The sequence below is a fragment of the Notamacropus eugenii genome, chromosome 3 (genome assembly GCF_028372415.1).
Source record: "Notamacropus eugenii isolate mMacEug1 chromosome 3, mMacEug1.pri_v2, whole genome shotgun sequence".
Taxonomy (NCBI): domain Eukaryota; kingdom Metazoa; phylum Chordata; class Mammalia; order Diprotodontia; family Macropodidae; genus Notamacropus; species Notamacropus eugenii.
In genome coordinates, this window is record NC_092874.1 from 378,510,989 (window position 1) to 378,531,589 (window position 20,601).

General features: G+C 40.8%; 1 protein-coding gene across 2 annotated transcripts in view; it reads right to left on the reverse strand.

The window, feature by feature from the left end:
- Window positions 1–9,070: 9,070 nt before the first annotated feature.
- Window positions 9,071–20,601, reverse strand: part of USP22 (ubiquitin specific peptidase 22) — a 267,180-nt gene continuing 255,649 nt past the window's right edge. For both annotated transcript variants that reach the window (XM_072597603.1, XM_072597602.1), the window contains 5 exons: window positions 17,462–17,588; window positions 16,450–16,541; window positions 14,904–14,966; window positions 13,967–14,116; window positions 9,071–9,717 (listed from right to left, as the gene is read on the reverse strand). In XM_072597603.1, the coding sequence (XP_072453704.1) occupies window positions 9,675–9,717; window positions 13,967–14,116; window positions 14,904–14,966; window positions 16,450–16,541; window positions 17,462–17,588 (475 nt within the window). In that variant the 3' untranslated portion in view covers window positions 9,071–9,674. The remainder of the gene's footprint in view (window positions 9,718–13,966; window positions 14,117–14,903; window positions 14,967–16,449; window positions 16,542–17,461; window positions 17,589–20,601) is intronic.

Here is a 20,601-nt window from a genome sequence, read left to right on the forward strand (position 1 = left end):
AAATCCAAGCTGCTTCCCCAAAGACTCAAAAGTCCCCCAAGACCTATTTTTAAAAGGCCTCCATTTCAGTTCAAATCATCCAAACCTTCAATGCTTTGGGGTGAGTCTGACTTCTGGAGAAACTTTCTCTACCTTCATGTCCTTGTCACTATCTCAGAGTATCATGGGTTGGTAGATCACAGCTTCCACAAGAACCCAACTGGGCTCAAGGAAGGTCCATTTCAGTACCATTGCCATGGTTCCAAAACAAGGCTAGGTTGACTTGAGGGGGTAGAAATAGAAAACAAAGCCTACATTCCAAAGAATCAAAGATAGAAAGGCTTCATATACACCAAAATATTTATAGCAGCATTTTCCGTAATAGCAAAGAACTGGAAACAAACCAAGTGCCTACTGATTGAGGAATGGCTAAGGGAATAGTTGTACATGAATGTAATGGAATATTACTGTGCCACAAGAAATGCTGAATGTGAATAGAGAAGCATGGAAAGACTTATATGAATTGATGCAAAGTGAGTTGGACCAAGAAAACAATATACAAAATTGTAATAATGTAAATGGAACAAACAGAAATCCCACGTTAGAGTACTGTGTCATTATCATGACCATGCTTGGACTCTTAAGAAAAGAGGAGGAAATAAATATATCTTTCCTTTCTTCTTTTCAGAGGTAATGGACTGAATTCAGGACACTGCATTTATTGTCAGACATGACTGATAAGTTGGTTAGTTTTGGCTGAATCCGTACTGCCCTCCCCCCTTCTTTTTTATTTTTCATTACAGAGGGAGAGAGAGAGAATATATCTGGAAATCAGTGTTATAAAAACAAAAGATATAAATAAACTTTTAAAAATCATTGCTTTTGAAGACATGCTCCCTCTGGGACTTAAAAAGCCAAAGTTTTTAGAAGTTGATTAAAATTATACTTTTAAGAATCCTTGATTTCATTTTTGTGGATCTACATAATACAGCTCAGAAAATGTTCATGAATATTTTCCAACAGAATGTAAGGGGCTTACCTTTTCTTCTCTTTGTATCCCCAAGTGTCTTGCATATAGTAGGTGTTAAACACATGCTCATTTAATTGAATTGAAATAATAGAATCCTCTCTGCCAAAATGAGACTGGTCCTTAGAGGACAGACATACAGATGAAATCTGCAGCCCTAGGAAAAATGGATATTCCCATGGATGTAACTGCATGTGTGTTTGGGAAATACAGTCCCTAGTTGTAGCAGTGAGAATTTAGGATCCCCAGGCCCCATCAGACATGGCGTGTGAGATTTGGAAGGTCTTGCCAGCTCTAAAGTGATATGATTCTGAATGTACTGCAGCCAATTCCCTTTGCAGATTTAAATGATTTCTCTAAAAAGCAAACCAAGCCTCTTGTCATTGAGGTTCATTTTTATGATTCCATCTATGGGATTAAATCTCAAATTCACTTTTTTGCTTTAGAAGTGTTAACCTTGAAATGGCATCCTGCCAAACTGGGCTACTTCTATAGAACTTTGTGAGTCAGCTGACGGTGGTATGCATGTGTGTGTGAGTGTGTGCGTGTGCATGCGTATGTGTATGTGTGTGTGTGTTGGAGTGGGAAGGGCCCTTATAAATCCTAAAAAATAATTTATAAAAACCTTATAAATAGCCACTCCCCAGTGGCTAAAAGCTAAACAAAAACGAATAGTAAAGGCTGTCAATTCTGCTCAGTATTGAACTGAGGTTATAGATTTAATTAGCTGTTTTCATATCAGATCGGGCAATGGACTCATTAATTGGGCAGGCTCTTCGATATAACCCCTGAACAATTTCACATAAAGTCATTTGTTCTTTAAAAACACTGAAGCAAGGGACATATCTCCCCCATTTAACAGATGAAGATACTGTGTCCTAGAGAGGTTATAAATGACTAGGAAAACGTCCAGGGTGCCTCAACAAGCCGGTGAAAGAGCTGGGATCATGGCTAGGTCTCCTGATTTCTGTAGAGCAGTATCCTTTTCCCAACTCCTAACTGGGGGATCCATCTGATCTCCCTAATGACCAAAGGGATACATTTGAGACACATTAGAAGTACAGTTTGTGGCAGTGTAACACAGCAATGACAAGTGTATCTCATAAACATCAAATTAATGAACAATGTAGCCAGTAGTGCTAGATTTGAGTCAGAAAGTCCCAGTTGTGTGAGGTCGGGCAAATCCCTTAATCTTTCTATAAAGTGAGGTTGGAGTTGACCTCAAAGGTCACTTCTAGCTCTTAATCTAAGATCCCACAGTAGCAAACCATCAACTTGCAAGCTGGTATTTGGCCCTTACATGTATGTGCAAAGTAGCTCCAGAGAACTGAGCAGCCAGACCCCAAAATCTGGGAAAACCATCTTAGGATCAGCTATGTTTAGCATTAGAAAGGACCTCAGAGACCATTTTAATCAATTTTTTCCTACTCACTATAGGAAGTCTATTCTGTTAGTTGGATAGCCCTAGTTGTTCAAAATATCATAGACTAAGGGCTGACATCTGGTTCTGTATTTGAGGAAACTGAGGCCCAGAGAGGGTGACAAGTATAGGGAAGCAGAGTAGGGATTTGACATTATCAGAGTCCAAATCCATCACTTAATCCACTACATCAAAAATTAATAAGTTAATATTTTGAAGTGAAATGAGTCATACTTCTAAATCTTTTACATTCTGGCTTCTGACCACATCACTCGACTGAAACAGCTCTCTCCAAAGTTAACAATGACCTCTTACTCACACAATCTGATGGTCTTTTTCTTAGCTATCTTTCTTGACTTCTGATATCTATGACCATACCCTCCTGGATACTCTCTCTTTGTTGGTTTACGTAACCTTGTTTGCTTACCATTGGTTTGACTACTCTGTCTCTTTCTTGGGCTCATCATCCATATCACACTCCCTCCATCTAGGGCCATCCTGTTTTCTCTTTACTCTCTTACTCCTAGCAATCACATCAGTTTCCATGGGTTTATGTCCAGTCTCTCCAGCTTGCTTGTATCACCAACTGCCTCTTGGATATTTCAGACTGAATGTCCCAAAGACATTTCAAACTCAATGTTGTTCAAAACTGTGCTCTTCCCCCCCCACCCCCAAAAAGCCATGCCTCTTCCAAATATTCCTATTTTGCCAAAGTACCACCATTCTTCCAGCTTCGTAACCTCATTTTTATTCTGGATTCCTCACTTAAGCAGTTGTCACATCTTGACAGTTTAACCTTCACAGAATTTCTTTTATCTGACCCTCCTTCTCCACTTACACAGCCACTTGTCATTGTGCAGGGCTTTGCCTCTAAATACTGAAATAGCCTAACTGGTTTTCTTATCAGCACATATCCGACCAGGACACTCCTCTACTGAATAGTGGTTCCCATATTGTTTCTAGGATGAAATATAATCTGCTACTCAGCTTTAACATCCTTCAGGACTTGATCCCAATCTGTCTTTCTAACCTCATTGCATATTATGTCTACATTCTGTCATTTAGCCAAACTGGCTTGTTTCTGTAAAGCATTCAATCTTGCATTTTCTCCATCTTCACCTCTGCCTCATAGAATCTTCTGTTCCTTCTAGAGGCAGTTCAAAAAGTCTCTTTTGATCTCCTCAATTGCTAGTGCCCTCCCTTTCTATCTTGTATCTGTTCTTTTTAATTGTTCTACTTTTGCCATTTGGGAAGGCAGAGGATAAGTCTGTTTGTCCCTCTTTCACATTGTTGAAAGCAGATACATTATTCTTCTAAGTCTTCTCTTTGGGTTATATGTTCAGTTATTTCTCATTTTGAATTCTGAACATCATGTCGCATGGTCTATCCCTCTTATTGTTCTCATTCCCATAGCTGTTAATGTTCCATGACATTGGAACACTGCCACCTGCTTGAAAAGTGACTATGAGTGAGCCATGCACTTACTAGAGAAGGGATATGAAAAAGATAGAGCAGCCTGGAGATAACTGGCCAAGGATGCCTCCAACCTAGCTCTTAACGTTCAACAGGAAATAGGATGAAAAATTTTTTTAAAAAAAGAAACCTGTAAGAAGGAAGATTGAATTCTACCCCAATTTTTAAAAAAATCACCTCTGAGATTTGCCTGTTTCTATAATCTGCAACTTTCATCCTCACACCTTTGATCTTTATAAAATTGTAAAATAGAGCATAACCAATGTGTTGTAGATGATGAAACTAAAGCCCCGGGTCAGAGCTTGGACCAAAACTCGATTCTAACTCATCTGGTGCTACATGTATAGTATGTAAAATATGAAAGTTTAGCAGTTTTGTTGTCTTTTTTCTCCCCCTAAAGTTGCAACTGTGGTTACTGTTCTTGAATCCATAGCACCAGAAAATGTTTGTTGACTTTTTTGGTGGAAAGAAGCAAGGCAAAGGATTTGTTCACAAACCAAATCATAGCACAGATAATCTGCACATAAAGAAATCAGAGTGGATCACTGGAATCAAATTCACCATGACAGTGACTGACTAAAGATGGCCCAGAAGGACTGACTGGGCAGGTATAGGTTTAGCTCACATAGATGTGGCCTTTCTCTAGAATAGGACATTTTAATGTATTTTGTGTCATAGATACTTCTGGAAGTCTGGTAAAGCTTATGGATTCCTCCTCAGAATGCTTTTAAATAATTGAGGGAAATGCTAAATTCAATTAGAAGTTAGTGAAAATAAAGATGCTATTTCCTCCCTACCCAGGAACTGTACTGCTGGAATTCCCCAGTACTCTAAACCAGTGTGGGTCTTTCCTCACTTTCTCATGTCTCATCTCTTCTGAGGGCACTAAGAATTCCTTCTGTGTAGGTCTTTAATTGATGAAAGTCACAGCATGTTAGACCTACCTAATTATTTTATAGGTATGGAAACTGAGGCCCATAAAAATGAATTGAGTTGCTCCAAGTCATATAGCTACTGAGAATCTATTCAACTCTCCTTCCCTTCAGTAGGGTATGACACAGCTCCCTTACATTTGAGGATCACCAACAATTTAGGGGTGCTTTTGGACACAACTCATCTGATCCTCTCAAAAATCTTGTGCAAGCCTTGAGGCCAGTGACTTGCCCAAAGTCATCAGGTTAATTTGCAGCCAATTCACGTCTCCTAAGTCCTGGTCTGGTAGTCTTTTCAAAACATAAACATCTAAAAATACGCTTGTCAAAATTTCTCATCACCACCTACCTAAAGATCTAATTGTGAGCACCCATGGTCCCAGTTCTGCCCTAAGACTGCCCTCTCTCTGGTTGTTAAAATACAGTGATTGGTAGGAATGAAGGGAATCTTCTAGGATGGTATGAGAAGGTCTGGGAATTTCTATGGACTCAATAGAAACTCTGCTCAGACAGGGAAAAGAGGGAAGGAAGCTACCTATACCTTTTCCTGGTCAATACTGCTATTACTCTAAAGGCTTAATGGTAAGTAACAAACAGGTCCCCTAGATAGGCTAAGGAAGGGAAAAGACAAAGCTCTGATGTGCTCTTTAGCCCAAAGAGGGGAATCTTCCAGCCAGTGACAAAACAGCAAAAAACATGCATTTTGCCACTTGGGGGAGGGGCAGGGAAGAACCAGTCCTCACCACTGTGATAAAAAAGTTCTCATTCATTCATTCACTCATTCATTCATTCACTTGCTCTTTTTTGCAGGCTGTGCTCTGGTTCCAAGGTAACAAAAGTAGCTGCGTACCTGCAAACACGCAGACACGCATCCTGGCCCGCTGCCCATTCTCCACAGCGACCCTCTTTCTGGCACTTTGGTGCTCAACAAGGGGAGAAAGCAGCCATGTCCCAGAATAGAATGTAGGTTTTATTATGGGAATCTGAAGGACTACAAGCCATCAGGGCAGAAATTGAGGAGCTCCTCAAATGAAATGATAGGTAATGGAAGGTGTAAACATCTTGGTAATAAAATTCCCACCTCCCCCACCCAAGGGAATTTCATTCAAACAGTTTTCTTTCCAAGAAAGTGAACAAAACTGTTACCTGAATTTTCAAAAGAACAGAGTCTTTGTACAATTTAAAGAGCACCCACCCACCCACCCACACACACCAAATTTCAATACAATAGCACTCAGGAAAATTTGAGCAAGTGCAACATATACACCATTAACCCACTGTTGCTGCTGCAAGGGATGATCCAATGACAGCCAGCCAGAGGAAAGAAACCAATCCCAGACCAGTCACTGAAACTTGGGAAGTGACCAATCTTCTGCCCTAAGGAAACCAGATCAGCGTGGGACAAGTTAACTATTTTATGCACTTGGGTCACTTCTCTGGCCAACTGCCCAAGTTTTCTTTCTCCCATTCCCTTGCCATGGCTGCCTCAAAGAACACAGTTCAGACATTTGAAGAGGAAAAAAAAAACCCACACTTTTTTTTTCTTCAGTGAGTGGTTGAAGTGATGGCCAGAACAGTTCCAGAAAACACAAATCTATTTTTCTCAACACATCAGGGTGCTGCTGATGATCAGATACCTGGTGATACGGTGTACTTTGCAGAAGTCTGAACACATACAGAGGGGTGCAGTTATCAGGAGGTAGGGAAACAGTCCTTCTACTTTTGACAGCTGGATTGGGGACTAAGAGGAGGAAACTCCCAACACTGCATTAGGTATATTTGATTTCGGTTTAGTTTATCCTTTTAAAGGTGAATTCAAGTCAGTACAATAAAGACAGGTTTCACTGCCAGAGCACAGGCAAAGGTATTGGGAGCTGCAGCAGGAGTTTGGAGGCCTCAGACTTCTTCCACTTTTGTCAGGACCAGGAAGGCAGCTTTGCCAGTGCACTGTCATATCCCACTGCCTAATGTCACAAAGGTTACAGAGGAGGGATTCTCAGCAGCAGCAGATATAGAGGTAGGTAGTTACGGATGCTTCAGCAAAAACTGAAAACTTTTCAATTCATCTATCAAAGTGCTTGCCAGACCAATGTCAAGAGCAGATGACAATTGAACAGGGAAGATTAATCTGGATCCAAAAAAAAAAAAACCCAACTCAAAACTTTTTTTTACATTGTGTTAAAAAAAATATCAGTGCAGATCCATTGGCTCTCCAACTCTTCCTTAAGTTTTGAGTGCAGCTGATATTCCTTCTGCCTGAACATGGAAAGGAGAAAAGGAACAGGGTAGGCAAGGAAGGCAGATGAAGCAGACGATGACAGATTTGGGCAAGGTAAAGAAGGCAGACTCAAGACAGGCCACCTCTTCCACACGCTCTGGCTACTTGGGAGTTACAATTACTGAGAGGCACAAGCACGATACTGGGGTGAGTCAAGTAATTAACTTGCCCAGCTTAAAAACAAAAATTAAAAAAACAGAACACCCCCCCCCCCCCCGCCCAAAAGCCAGAAAAATACATACAGCAAATGAATTTGCTTTGTTTGCCTTGCATGCAGAGGATTCAGTATGAGCCACAAGGGGCCGCTCTTTCCAGCAAAACCTGCATGGATGAGAGCTGCATTCCTCAGCACCAGCTGGGAATGAGCAAAGCCAATCCTTTCTCACTGCAGACCTGTTGCATTATTAACTAAAAGGTAGCAATTGGGGGAAAAGGGGAAAAAAAAAAGGTGATGCCCTTAAGAGCATTACATCACAAACATCTGAAGCTCAGTCTGATGAGGACATTAATTAGAATCTGTGATCGTCTGCAGCAGGCAGGCAGGGTCTGGGCAAGGAGGCAAGACAAAACAGTTGGGCTAGTATTAGAAATCTGCTGCTTATCACTAAGGAAGCTTGCCAGTCAGCCTCACCCTGCGGCGGCCATTTGTATTAGTGGATAACTGTTGTGTCAAGCGTCTTCTAGCTTCTTGGACCTTCAGTGCTGTTATTAAGGAGCGAATTGTTCTATTTAGCTCCAGGGTTGCAAGCCTGACTGTTTGGAGGTAGACTAGGATTCCCAGTATTGAATGCAGCTTGAGGGGATGTTCATTTTAGAAACTGAACATTTAAGACAATTTCCCCCTCCCCCAATCACTAGGATGTAAACGTTGGAGTTCTACAAAAATAGACAAAAGCATTCCAGGCCTGGGCTTGAACAGGTAGGTACACGCAAGCTACCTGGATCACAAGAAATGGATCTTTTCAATTTCCTTGTTTAGCTTTACCGCCAAACTATGTTCTCTCCTAACCTCCTGCTCTCCCTGAAAGCCACAGCTTTCCAACATAAGGGAAACTAAATAAGAGGCACATAACCTATTCATTGCAGTCCAGATCTAGACACTCTGGCTTATATGATATGATAGAACAGATTTGTAAATATTCAGGATACGGGGAGAAGGGCAAAGCCAAATTGATTCTTTGCTCTGTACTCTAAAGAGGCACAAGGTGAATAATATCTTTGTGCCTTGTGGACTGCAATCAGGTCTATGGCACTGCCTCCTGGAAAACAAACATACAGCACGTAGAGCTACAGCCAGCATCTAGACAGGCAAATGGACCACTCTTAAGAGTGAAAAGGGCAGAGGGGGAAGATGAGAAACGCATTTGCGACAAAACAGAACTGAATCATCCCCAGCTACTAAACAGTGACAGGGTGGGGCTGGAGATGAACGGGAGGAAAGAGGCCAATAAAACAGCACAAACAAGGAATGCCTGGTTTACTTAACAGTTGGGTGTAATGCGGAAAGTTCAACAGAGGCAAGAGCTATTCTTCCGCACTGCACCCACCAGGCATCACCAAGCAGACAGATGGCATATCCTCCAAGCCTGGGATTCTAAAATACTGCATATCTTCACGGGAGGGTGGGGGGAAAGAGGGAGTGGAAGAGAAGGAGGAGGGAAGCAACAAAAATAGCAACTCTAGAAATCAAGACTTGGTCACAAGTTTATAAAGGAAAAGGAATCAAGACCATTTTTCTAGCATGAACATGCCAATTCTTTCATCTTGCTAATAATGGCATTTGTGAAATTCATTGCCATGAAAAAAAGGAAAATAAAAGGAAAACAGTAAGAAAACACCAATTTTTAGGAAACAAAACCAAAAAGAAGGGCTCAGACCTGCTTGGAAACTTGGGTCAGGACCGAGCCTTCCGTTCCACAAGCTGGATTCTCCTTTATGATTGTTGAAAAAACGGAGCCTAATCGTTTCATACTGTATTTATTTAATAACTAAAATTCACAAATAAAAAGATACTTGCAAAGTCCTTTTCTGTTGTGTCATCCCTATCTCCTCCACTTTACTGCTTTCAGACCCATATGCATTAAAAAAAATGGGCTTGGATTTTTTTAAACCTTTTTTTAAAACTTATAACTGTTATATGATTGGTCAGTTGGAGCTGAAGCACCAATGGAGAAGATGCTTTATGGAGATGAGGGTATATCCCCGCCTTCCCACCTTTTTTTTTAAAGGAACATTGGAGATGTACCAGTGTCAGGACTCCTCTGCTCCCATTTTCCCCACCCAGAACATTCCTTTTATTTTGTTTTCTTCTTTTATGAGACTAACTTTAGCCTCTTCCCCCTCCCCCCCTTTCTGTCCATTCAAGACCATGTGGCTGCCGGACACTGTTCATGTCTCCCTCCGACAGGCCGGTGTGTGTGGTCATCAAGTAGGTCCTAGTCCACGCCTAGCGCTTTTGTTTATTGTTGTTGTATGGGCTTAGTTTTTCATTTCAGGTAGGTCTGCGAGTCATTTCAGAAGGCTTGCTGGATTCCTTTCACTTTTCTGGAGAGCTGTTGGATAAGGCTACTCATACTCCAGGAACTGTTTGTGATAGAACAGTAAGTACCTGGGGAGGGAGAAAAGAGTCAATTTTACCTACTGTTCTTTAAAAATCAAAAAAGAGAAATCACTTAAAAAAAACCCCAAGTTGTTCATTCTGAGAAAGAACCATGATTCTAGAGAAAGCTTTTACTGACCCGCAAGACAATCAGGTATAAAAATGCCACTTGGTTTTAGTGTCAGAGTCCCTGACAGTTTCAGCCACCCTCCTTATATCTCTTTGTCTCAGATTGTCTTTTAAAAAATATTTATTTTTAACATTCATTTAAAATAAATTTGAGTTCCATATACTTTCCCTTCTTCCCACCCTGCCCCCCACCCACTGAGAAGGCAAGGAACATAATATCAAAGATTTAGTCTTAAACATCCTGTCCAGCAGCTGGATGGCCCTAAATTTTTCTTATGTACCTGTAAATATTACCTAACCGGTTTCTTTGCACTTAACTACGTGGATGGAGGCAGAAAAGATTTAATGATGCTAATTTTTTCCCACCCACATATAGAATATACTTGGAATGTTATAGTAAAGGACTGGGTGGGAGAAACTATTTTTTTTTTCTAACTCATGCTAACCATACAAAGGGGAAATGGGAAAAATCATTTTAAAAGACAAAGTACCTTTATGCACACAAATGTACCAACTTTGTGTGATTATTCCATGCTAAAACCAAATGATTTTTTCCCCAGCATTAATCAGAAAAAGGTAAGATTAGAGGTGATTTTAGATAACTCATTCTTGAGGGGGGAAAGTTAATCACTTAACTTAGGGTTAGGATCAAACAGTTCTGCTCCCTCCCCTCCCCCATGCTTGAGGGAAAGTTGGTGTCTTCTGACTGTAAAGTTACCATAATGAACAAAACACATTTCTTCATTCTATAATCAAATATTAAGTGGCGATGGCGTCCTAATACCAAAATGCCTTCATCAAGGCCACAATGGTGAGAACTGTCCCAGCCTGAGCAGCTCTCTTCTTTTTCTAGTTAGCTCTTTTTACTGGCTCTCCTTTTCTCATGGCTCACTGCTGCTGACTGGTGCATAAAGTACAGCCTGAGCTCTTCTGCTCATGTAGTCTCAGTTACTGCCACAGAGCTACATCTCCACCCTCCTGTCACTTCCACATCCCTGACTTCAGAACTAGCAACATCTCCACCTTGAGCACTCACACCCTATGGAGACCTCTGCTGTCTCAGGATGTATTCAGGACATCTCCCTCCATCTCTCTAACTGTCCTGCCAAAACCTGAAACATGTCAAAACCCAAATATCATCAGACCTTCCCAATTTTCCCATCCCTTTCAATGAGTGGCACCAGATTCTCCCACTTTCTCTCACGACCCTGATTTTCTTCTATACATTTTCCTTTGCCTCCCCCATTCCATTACCACCTTTTCCTTCTTTCTCAACAATCTGGCTACATGGGGCCTTTTTCTTTCTTATCTCCTTCCATGTTACTCTATCCCTAAATCTAGCAGGTCTCCCTACCCTCCAGCCCAGCCTACAAAATCCTCCTCCAATACTATTTTTATCACATCACTCCTGACTCAAGACTCTACCGTGAATTCAAACACTGTTTCTGCCTTCTTCTACCAATTTGCTGCTCCCTACGCTAACAAAACTTATTGTTCCAGAACTGCAGACTCTATTCCAGTCCAGCAAATCTGTTTAAGGACCAATTTTCATGACTCGCTCATTCATTTGCTGGTCATTCATCTCACTTGGAAATCCTTCTCTCTCGCTCTTTCCACTAATCTATGTTCTTTCTCTCCTTTAAAACCGAGTTTCCTTAAAACTTATTTCACCAAGGAAGCCTTCCATTGGTCTTGTGCTACCACTGTCTTGTTAGTACAGATATACTCACTGGACTCTATGGAAGGTAGCACAGTGCAACAGGTAGAGTCATCCTGAAAGCTAAGAAGATGTGGGTTCAAATTCTACCCCTTGCATAGAATGATGGGGTGACCCAACTCACAGCGTCTCAGACTCCTTGAGGCCTTTCTAAGACTAAGTCACTGAAAAGGTGCTACCTTGCATTAGTAGATGGAATACTCTCTACTCTTCTTGGAGTACCCAACACTAAGTGAAAACCACAGGCCCTACTCTACCATGTTTTCATCTTTTCCCCATGTATTTCTATATGTGATTTATCTTCAGCTGGCTTTTATGAGCAAGACCACACTTGTTCCTTTCTGTTCTGCTTTCTCCATCTCTAGAATGCCAAATGTCATCTAATATGAAATATAAAAAAGATAAACGTAAACTCCTACACTTAGGTAAAAAACAAATCCTGCAAGCACAGGGAACACGCTAGGCAGCAGTTAGTGGGAGAAAGACCTGGGGGTTCTGTTGTCTTCTAGGCTCAATTAACAATGTGACTCAGTAAACAAGCAAAACATACAGTGTGCTGGATCATGGGATCTCAGGAGGCACCTCAGAAGCACCACATCCAGAGTAAGTAAGACGCCACACTGTTCTCTTCCTAGGTTAGACACACCTGGGATGCTGGGATCATTTCTGAGAGCCACATTTTAGGAAGAGCATGTGATAAGGAGGAGCCACATGAGGGCCAGGGGAAAGAGCTGGCCCTTTATCTTGAAGAAGAGAAGCCTGGGGGTAGGGGAACAGCATCACCATTCTCCTCAACTATGAGTCTATTAAAGAGAGAAAGTATTAAGACTTGCTTTGCTTGGACCTGTAGGCAGAATTAAGGGCAAAGGACAGAAACAGCAGTGAAGGAGATTTTGACTTTAAGGTAAGGACTGAACACATGTATGAACGTCTGTATGAACAATAAGAGCTATCCAAAACTGGACTGAGTTTTGTCAAGAGGCAGCGAGGTAGCCATCACTATGGATGGATGGAGCTGGCAGTTTTGAGTAGAAGCTGCATGACAATTTGTCCTGAACATGGTAGCGGGGACAGTCCAACCCTGGATGGTCTAGGACTCTCACAGAATACTCAGCACACAGTGGGTGATTAACAGATGGTGACTGATTTGCCTACCTTCCCTTCCTCTAAAGTATATCTTTGCTCCACTAAATAAAGGGAAGGTTTTTGAACAAAGACTTCTGAGACTGAAATGAGAACATTTTTGGCCTTAAACTTAAAGGATCCGGTCAATCTTTCCAGGTCAAGAACTTTAATTTGAAAAATCATTAGTGAAATAAATGTGAAGAAACAAAACATGCTGCACCAGCTCAGGGTTCTTGTGCATCCCTACCTGGGTCTTGGGTTTAAAATACCTTCACCACCTTCAGGAGGGAGATTAAAAGAAGTTTGGACTAATGTAGCAAACCTTGTAGAAACCTGCTAGGCACGCAGCACAAAGCAAACTGAGAATGAACTGCTCCAAGCAGTAATGAAAGCATGGTAACAACATCCAGGATGTCATTGACAATAAGCTCAGGAAAATCAACTGCACCCGGTGCATCATCAGCTTCAAGTAGGATGGTTAAGGTTATATGAGTTAGTGAGTATTTTTACCTAGTTTCAGGAATAGGGCTTCAGATGCTGGGCCACTGACCACAAAGGTCAGTCTAACAGGAGAGAGCTTTGTAAGGGAATGTTCTGATTTTATTTACAGTTCTGTTTTCAAACTGGTTTGCTGAAGGTAGGGGGAAGGAGTCTTAGGACCATAAAGAAACATGAAAAATTGGGATCCCCTGCATAGATCCACAAACTATTAGAACTGAATGGGCATCAGAGATCATCTAAACTCAGACCTAGGGAGGTCAGATAATTTGCTATGGCCGCCATTAACACAGAGCTCATCATACAAGACCCCACTGTCTCTCTAATGGTGAATCAGGTAACAGACTGGATCCTGTGCTGTAGTACTAAACGAATTTTCATTTGAAGAGATAAAAACAGATTCTGGCCACAAGTACTTCTCAGGGCTTATTCTGTTTTATTTAATGGAGATATCTCTCATCTGAGAAAAACTGCTTCAAGTGTAGCTACACAGTGACGTTTGACCCACACTGTATATGCTACCATGACTCAGGCAATCTATTTAAAGGCTTGTGTCTGGTATTTCAGCCATTTTCTGGTATCATGTCATATGACAAATTTCTTCTCCTGTCACCAGAGTTAAGGGTTATCACTTCCAGACTGGGCTTTACGACTTTAGGAACCAAAAGATAAACATTCTACGATCTGGATAAAATGTGAAGTTGCTTTAGATACAAAAGGACACAAGGGGAAAACACCAGTTATCGTATCCTTTTTCGCCACTTCCCCCAACCCCAGCCCTAGACATACCCTTCACTGTCTAGAACATCCTTAATGCTAGCCTTAGTGATGATGGCATCGTCACATTTGAACCACTGGTCCTTGTGTTGCCGAATGAAGCTGGTATAGTGCCCGCTCTCCAAGGTTCCCTGGTGATTCACCACTGCAAACAAGGAATACCTGGTGGGGGAAAAACAAAACGGAATTAACTCAGCTCCAGGAGCAATAGGGACCCTATGATTTGGGGGGCAATCATAGGCCTGTGTGTGTAAGGGAACCTGCACGTAAATAAGCTATCGTATGGTCCTCTAAATATTTAAAGCCACATGAATTACAAGTGGTAGGCAGAAAGCCTTGGTGAAGCAGCACAAAGAAAAATGGACCCATGCTTGGTGCCACTTACTAGGTTGCCAAAGGTCAGCTGTTTAGCTGTATTTTGCATTCACATTAAAACAAGTGGCTTTACCTACCTCATATGAAATAAAAAAAAACTAATAGTAGTAGTAATAATACAACCTTTTTTTCTCAAGGGATTCAAAAATGCTCCCTCATTCATTTTCACAATAACTACAGGAGGAAAAAGAGAGGCCAACAATGAAACCTTAAGAAATTAGAATTCTAGTCGGGTTAAAAAAAAAAAATCCGAAGACAGAGCTGAAAAGAGAATTTGGATTTCTCATTCACCTGCTCTTGCCTTCTACCCCCATCAAACCACAAAGAGAGATGCAGAACACTGAGTTTTAGAGCCAGGAATGGCATTTAAAAGTGGTCAGACGGGATGTTTGAGTAAGTGTTCATGGTTACTAGCAAGTCAATGGGTTACTGGCCAAAAGTAAAGCAACAATTAAGAGAAGCTCAGAGAAGGACCTGTGCTACTACAAGTTAGCCAGGAATTCACCTCAGCAGAGCTGAGAGCACCCACACCACCCTCCTCCCTCTAATAAGAACAGTGGATGCCATCACTTACTTATTATCATTGTTTAGACTATCCGTTGGCTGCTGGTACTGTCCATTCATTCTGCTCTCTTTACTGTAATACAATATACAAAAGTTCAGTTTTACTTAATGTAAAAGTTTCCTACACTGTACACATACTGTCCCAAGTTGGCTATTAGCTGAGAGAGGCACAGTCTTCAGGGTGGGAAATTGTCTCAGCCCTGGGGCAAGTAAATGCTGCTCTGTATTTATAACTATGTATATATGTATATGTGAATGTATGTGTGTGCGTGTATACTATATATGTGTATGTATATGTATACATACTTCCTCCCCAACAAAGAGAATCTCTTGGAATAAGAGTAATTGTCAAGTTATAATGGTATTAACAAGTCTTGCATAGGAACCACTCTTCCAAAGAGATTCATGCTGAGTAAGAATGTCAGTCTTATTTATTTAACCACCAATGTACCTCCAGGGGCACAGCCAGGTCATTTGGGATTTAAAGCCTGAATGGGCATAGTCCACTTTTGTAAAGTGCGAATAAAATTAAGATACTTGATAATGGTAACTATGGTCCCCCTAGAAAAATGAATTAATGGTCCAATGGTTCAGTCATGGATTCTTCTGCTTTGAAGCAGGAAGATAATGCTGATTGTTTCATGGAATGTCTCCACATTCAGTAACCAGACAGAACAGACCATCAGATGCTGAGAGCTTCAAGTCAGACACACACCAATATTCCTAACTTATGAGGTGACAGCTAGCATCTTCTGGAGAATAAATCTTAAATGACCTTTGGTAAATGGTGTGAAAAAAAGAAAAACTGAAGCTGTAATGTAAACTATGCTTTGTACTTCCAGAATCTTCTAACTTTACATTTCTGGGCCAATTCCAATTCTATCATCTAAATGCATGACTCAGGTATGTGTGTGGGACCTTTCCCAAAATCCAGGGATAATGACCTAAGAAGAGTACTCAAGTATTTCTTCTTCACTTATCAATCAAGGATTGTTATGAAAGGGTTTCACATTAGCCTTATTACACGTGGGTAAGTTCTATGCCTGCCACTTAGGCCCTACACCAAGGTCTAATCATGGTACAATGGTGCCTCTGGGCTGCTGAAGGCTATGGCTAGCATGAGGGCTGAGAGATCAGACCCCAAGCTGGAAGTTCTAGTAAAGCCGGTAATGGATGGTGCTGTCTACTGTCTGAGGTCAGAGAGGTTCCTCCCCATAAGATCAGCCATCAGGAAAGGGGCTCTCTACATTAAAGAAGTGGCTGTGATCTGCATTGGTGGAGGACCGCCCCTCCGCCCCAATCAATGAAATAAAAGCTTTTAAAAAGTGTCAGATGAAGGGCTATTCAAAGAAGTAAATAGCAATCAGCTGAAAACAGTATAGAAATACATTTTTTTCTCTTTAAATAGACAAATTCTATCATCACTACCATCAAGGTGGTCCTATTCTGTGTCACAGCTGTCACTCAAAAAAGTATGATTCCTCTTAATTAGACTTACACATCCAGAACAATGCCATGGTCTAAGGAGAGCCTAGGATTTCTACATACTGTCATACCTGGAGGCCATAAACGGTGTCATGTCCAGCTCCAAAGGGAAGGAGACATACGTAGTGATCTTTCGCCTCAGTTTGGCTGAGTGTTCAAACCGCTACAGGAATAAAGGGGGAGGGACAAAGACTTTTTCAGACAGCTTACAAGAAAATTCCATAAGGATTACTAGGAATGACAGCACTATGGATCAGTAACTTAAACTTACTGAGCTTCAGTTTCCTAATCTGTAAAATGTGCTAACATTACTTACTTAAGTAATAAGGTTTTGGTAAGGACAGTACACTGGGAATTAGAATGTAAATACTGTACTTATTGTAGGAGCGGTTTGTTTTTTTAAATTTTTATAACTACTTATTGGTCAGGTTAGGGGAGTGCTTATCTACTACTAAGAGACCCCATTCCCTTCCTTCTTCCAGTGCTCTCGATGGCTCAGAATGATAGTTTCAAGGCAATAGAAACCCAGATGACTAGGTACCCAGAGCCAAACAACAAGACTGGGAAACTTAAAACAGGCAAGCAGATGGGAAGCCAAAACTGACAAATCTCTGGCAATGACCAAGGGCCGTATTACTTCTTTTGAGAACCATAGAGTTCAACCTAGACAGGAAATTCCTCTGAACTGATTTTACAGACAAGAGAAGGAAAGTAAGGATTTTACAGATGAATTGTGAATGTATAAACGGAGAACTGGAGGCGCAGCCTATATCCTAACAAATGAAAATCACATAAATGAAAGATAAGCTGAAGATAAACGTTCTCTTAAATGGAGCTTCTACTTAAAGAGAACTCACCAAGTTTACATCCTAGTCACATGCTTAGTTAAGTATTCTTTGTTTGCACTGTCATAAAAATTCTCTCAGCGAAAGACATGGAAGTAATGAATAAAAGTTATCACCTTTGGTTTCTATAGCAATCCTCACCTCACATGTTCATTCATTATTAAAATATACCCACAGTAATGGATCCTAGGAGAAAGGGGAAAAATGGGTCTGGTCAACATTTGTTTGGCAAACTTACTTTGAGATGAAAACAGGCCACAATGGGTAATTTCTTCATAGTGAGTTGTTTGGTGGATTCCTGGTAGCTATGGCAACCACTACATTTGATTTTGGCACTGCTTCCTAAGTGCTCTGGCCTTGTAAACCTGCAAAGATTGGAGGTGAGGACAAAGCATGGTATTTGTTCCTACTTCTCAAGCAACAACTTAAATGGCATCTTTTCCAAGAAGGTTTCCCTGATACCCTTAGCTGGAAATAATATAGCCGACTTCGCTGCATTTTATTGGTATTCTAAAATACCCATCATCCTCTGCCTTGTATTACAAGCATACTCAGTCCCACCTCCCATGTGGCTGCTATGAACATCACTTTGTATTTACACTGTTAATACATTCTAACCAAACCTCATTTACAAGACCATTCAACACCTGAATAATGAAACTAACTATGCAGTATCTCACTTAACACTGTGTTTTTATGGAACACAATAGCAGGAAATTAAGGACATATGTCGAAATAATTGTTTGCATACATATTTCATCTCTTCTATTACATTTAAAGCTTTTAGGGGGCTTGAAATTATGTCTTGTTTACCTTTGTATCCTATAACACCCAGGATAGTGTGCCTTACACAGAGCAGGCACTCCATAAAGGTTTGTTGGACTGAATCAGTATATCACACAGGAAAAGCAGATATATTTATTGCTGGGGAGCTATGGGTGCAGAATATACAAACACACAGACAGACCCACACACAGATACAGACCCACACACACACACACACTCTCCCATCTGAGGCAATCATTTTGTCCAGTGGTTTTGCTTAACTGTTATTCTTTGCTATAAGGTAAGGTTCAGTGGGGCAGGGTATATGTGGAAATGACTGGTGGCATCAATGAACCTTAAAAAATACAATGCATCTAGGGAAATGATAAAACACACTGTGATTTTTAAAATATGGTATAGGATGATGCAGTCAAAACACTGTTTTAGAAGCAATGAAAGGGTCAAGTTAGGAATAAGGAAGTCTTGTTGGGCAGGCTCATTAGGGGGGTCTTAAACCCTGCTCTACCATCCCAGTTTAAAACTAAAAACATAATTTTCCTGTACCTTAGGCCTTATGCCAATGGGTTAATGGTTGCTCTAATTCATTTGAACAATGGACCTGCTAGCGAATTCCAGTTCAGGCCCTCATTATTGTTCATCAAAGCTGTGGCCTCCTAACTGGTCTCCTTATGGATCAATCAATAAACATTTACTAAGCACTTAATATGTGCCGGGCACTATGCTACGTATTGGAGACACAAAAAGAGGCAAAAGATAGTCCTTGCCCTTAAAGAGCTTAAAATCTAAGGGGGGAGACAGAACATTGCAAACATATCACATAAGAGATAACTAACAGAGAGAACGCACTAGACATATGAGGAAAAGTTGGGACAGGTTTCCTGTTGAAGGCAGGATTTTAGGTGTTCTCACTTCTAGGTTAGGCCTTCACCAATCTATGGGCAGCCAAAAAATATTCTTAATGTGAAATTCTCATCAGTTCTGATCCACTCAAAAGCTTTCAGGGACTCTTTGCTACTAAATAAGATACAAGATTAAAATAAGAATTCCTTGGCATTTGGGTCCAATTTACATTTCTAGCCTTTTTTCCCACTGTACCTCCTTTCATGAATATTCTACTTTAGCCAAAAAAGACTACCTGTGAGCCATTCCCCAAACTCATTCCATTTTCTCCTGCCTCCATGCTTCCAATACACTCCTTATTCTTAACCTGTCTTCCCCTCGGCAGAGCTAAGGTGCCATTGCTACTACGAAGCCTTCACCGGTCCACTCTGCTCACATTTTCTTGTAGTGCTTGGTTTGTTTGTTTCTTTTGCCTTCACCAGAATCTCACCTTGTGACATAATTGGGATTCATGTGTGTCTTTGTGAGACTGTGCCCTGTATGCTGAGTAATTATAAGCTCTTTGAGGTCAGTGACTTGTCGTTTTTCATCTTTTTATCTCTCGTAGACGTTCACAGGGCCTTGCACACAGCACGTTTTAATAGAGGTCACCCAGAATACACAGAATACATAGACTTATGCTGATGCTGTGTCATCTTCTAAACTTAATTTCATTTAAGGAAAAAGGTCTCAATATGATAGAGTAAATAAAGCAGTCTCAGAATAATAAACACTGATTGTAACTCTAGATAACAATAACAAAACTGGGAAGATGTATAGAAGAAAAAGTTCAGAAGGGGATATGGAAACAACCACGCCATTTGTTTCTATTTTATTAAAATTAACATATTTACATAACATTTATCTGTATAAATAGTAAATAAATGAAATGTGTAGTTTCATGTTATGACAGCACCTTTGAATTTCTTCCCCCAATAAATTTAATAATAAGATTTTTTTTCTGAAAAGAAAAAGCTCTTGGAATAAAAAACTTGCCAAGTGTGCTAAACTTTCACCTCACATCACGTAGATATTTCTCATATGAGGATTTCTGAAGTCTTAAGAAGGAAACTCTGAAATAAGTGTTTACCTCCTTCATAGAAAACTATCTTCCTGTTTCCTGAACCACAAAGAAAAAAGAACCAAATCATGGAGAAGTGTCCAGGGCGAAGTCTCATCTACATCTAAGTTCTGGGTTTCTGAAAACAACACTTGGTAACTGGACGAGTCAGGCTGAGAGAATGGGTTTGGAATTCACCCCAAGCTCAGGTGCACGTGCCACACCCCCATTACACCTACTCTGCTAGCCAGCTCTTGGACAGCCATTTCACCTTCTCATGATTCCATAAAACCATAATTTAGTCATTTATGTCAATGTCGTAGTACAAACTATTACAGCCTTAAAGTGAGGAGGCTACAATCTGAGCAGCTTTCTCAGGCCAGCTTTGTTCCTATTCATTTTTAAAGTGCCTTAAGTCAACGTTGAAAGCATGAGGCACAGCCCAGGGATTGCTCAGTCCGGGGTGGGGCGTCTCTGTGGGGAGAATGTACTACACACTGTCAAGCCCTGCAGGCCTCACACTCATCATGACCAGGTTCAGAACCACTGTGGTTACACCGTCATGCAGAACTCTCTATTAATCTTCACCATTAGTTTCTTTGCTGGTTCTAAAGGGACTTGTAAAGCTTGCTTTTGCTTTTTAAAGCATCTCC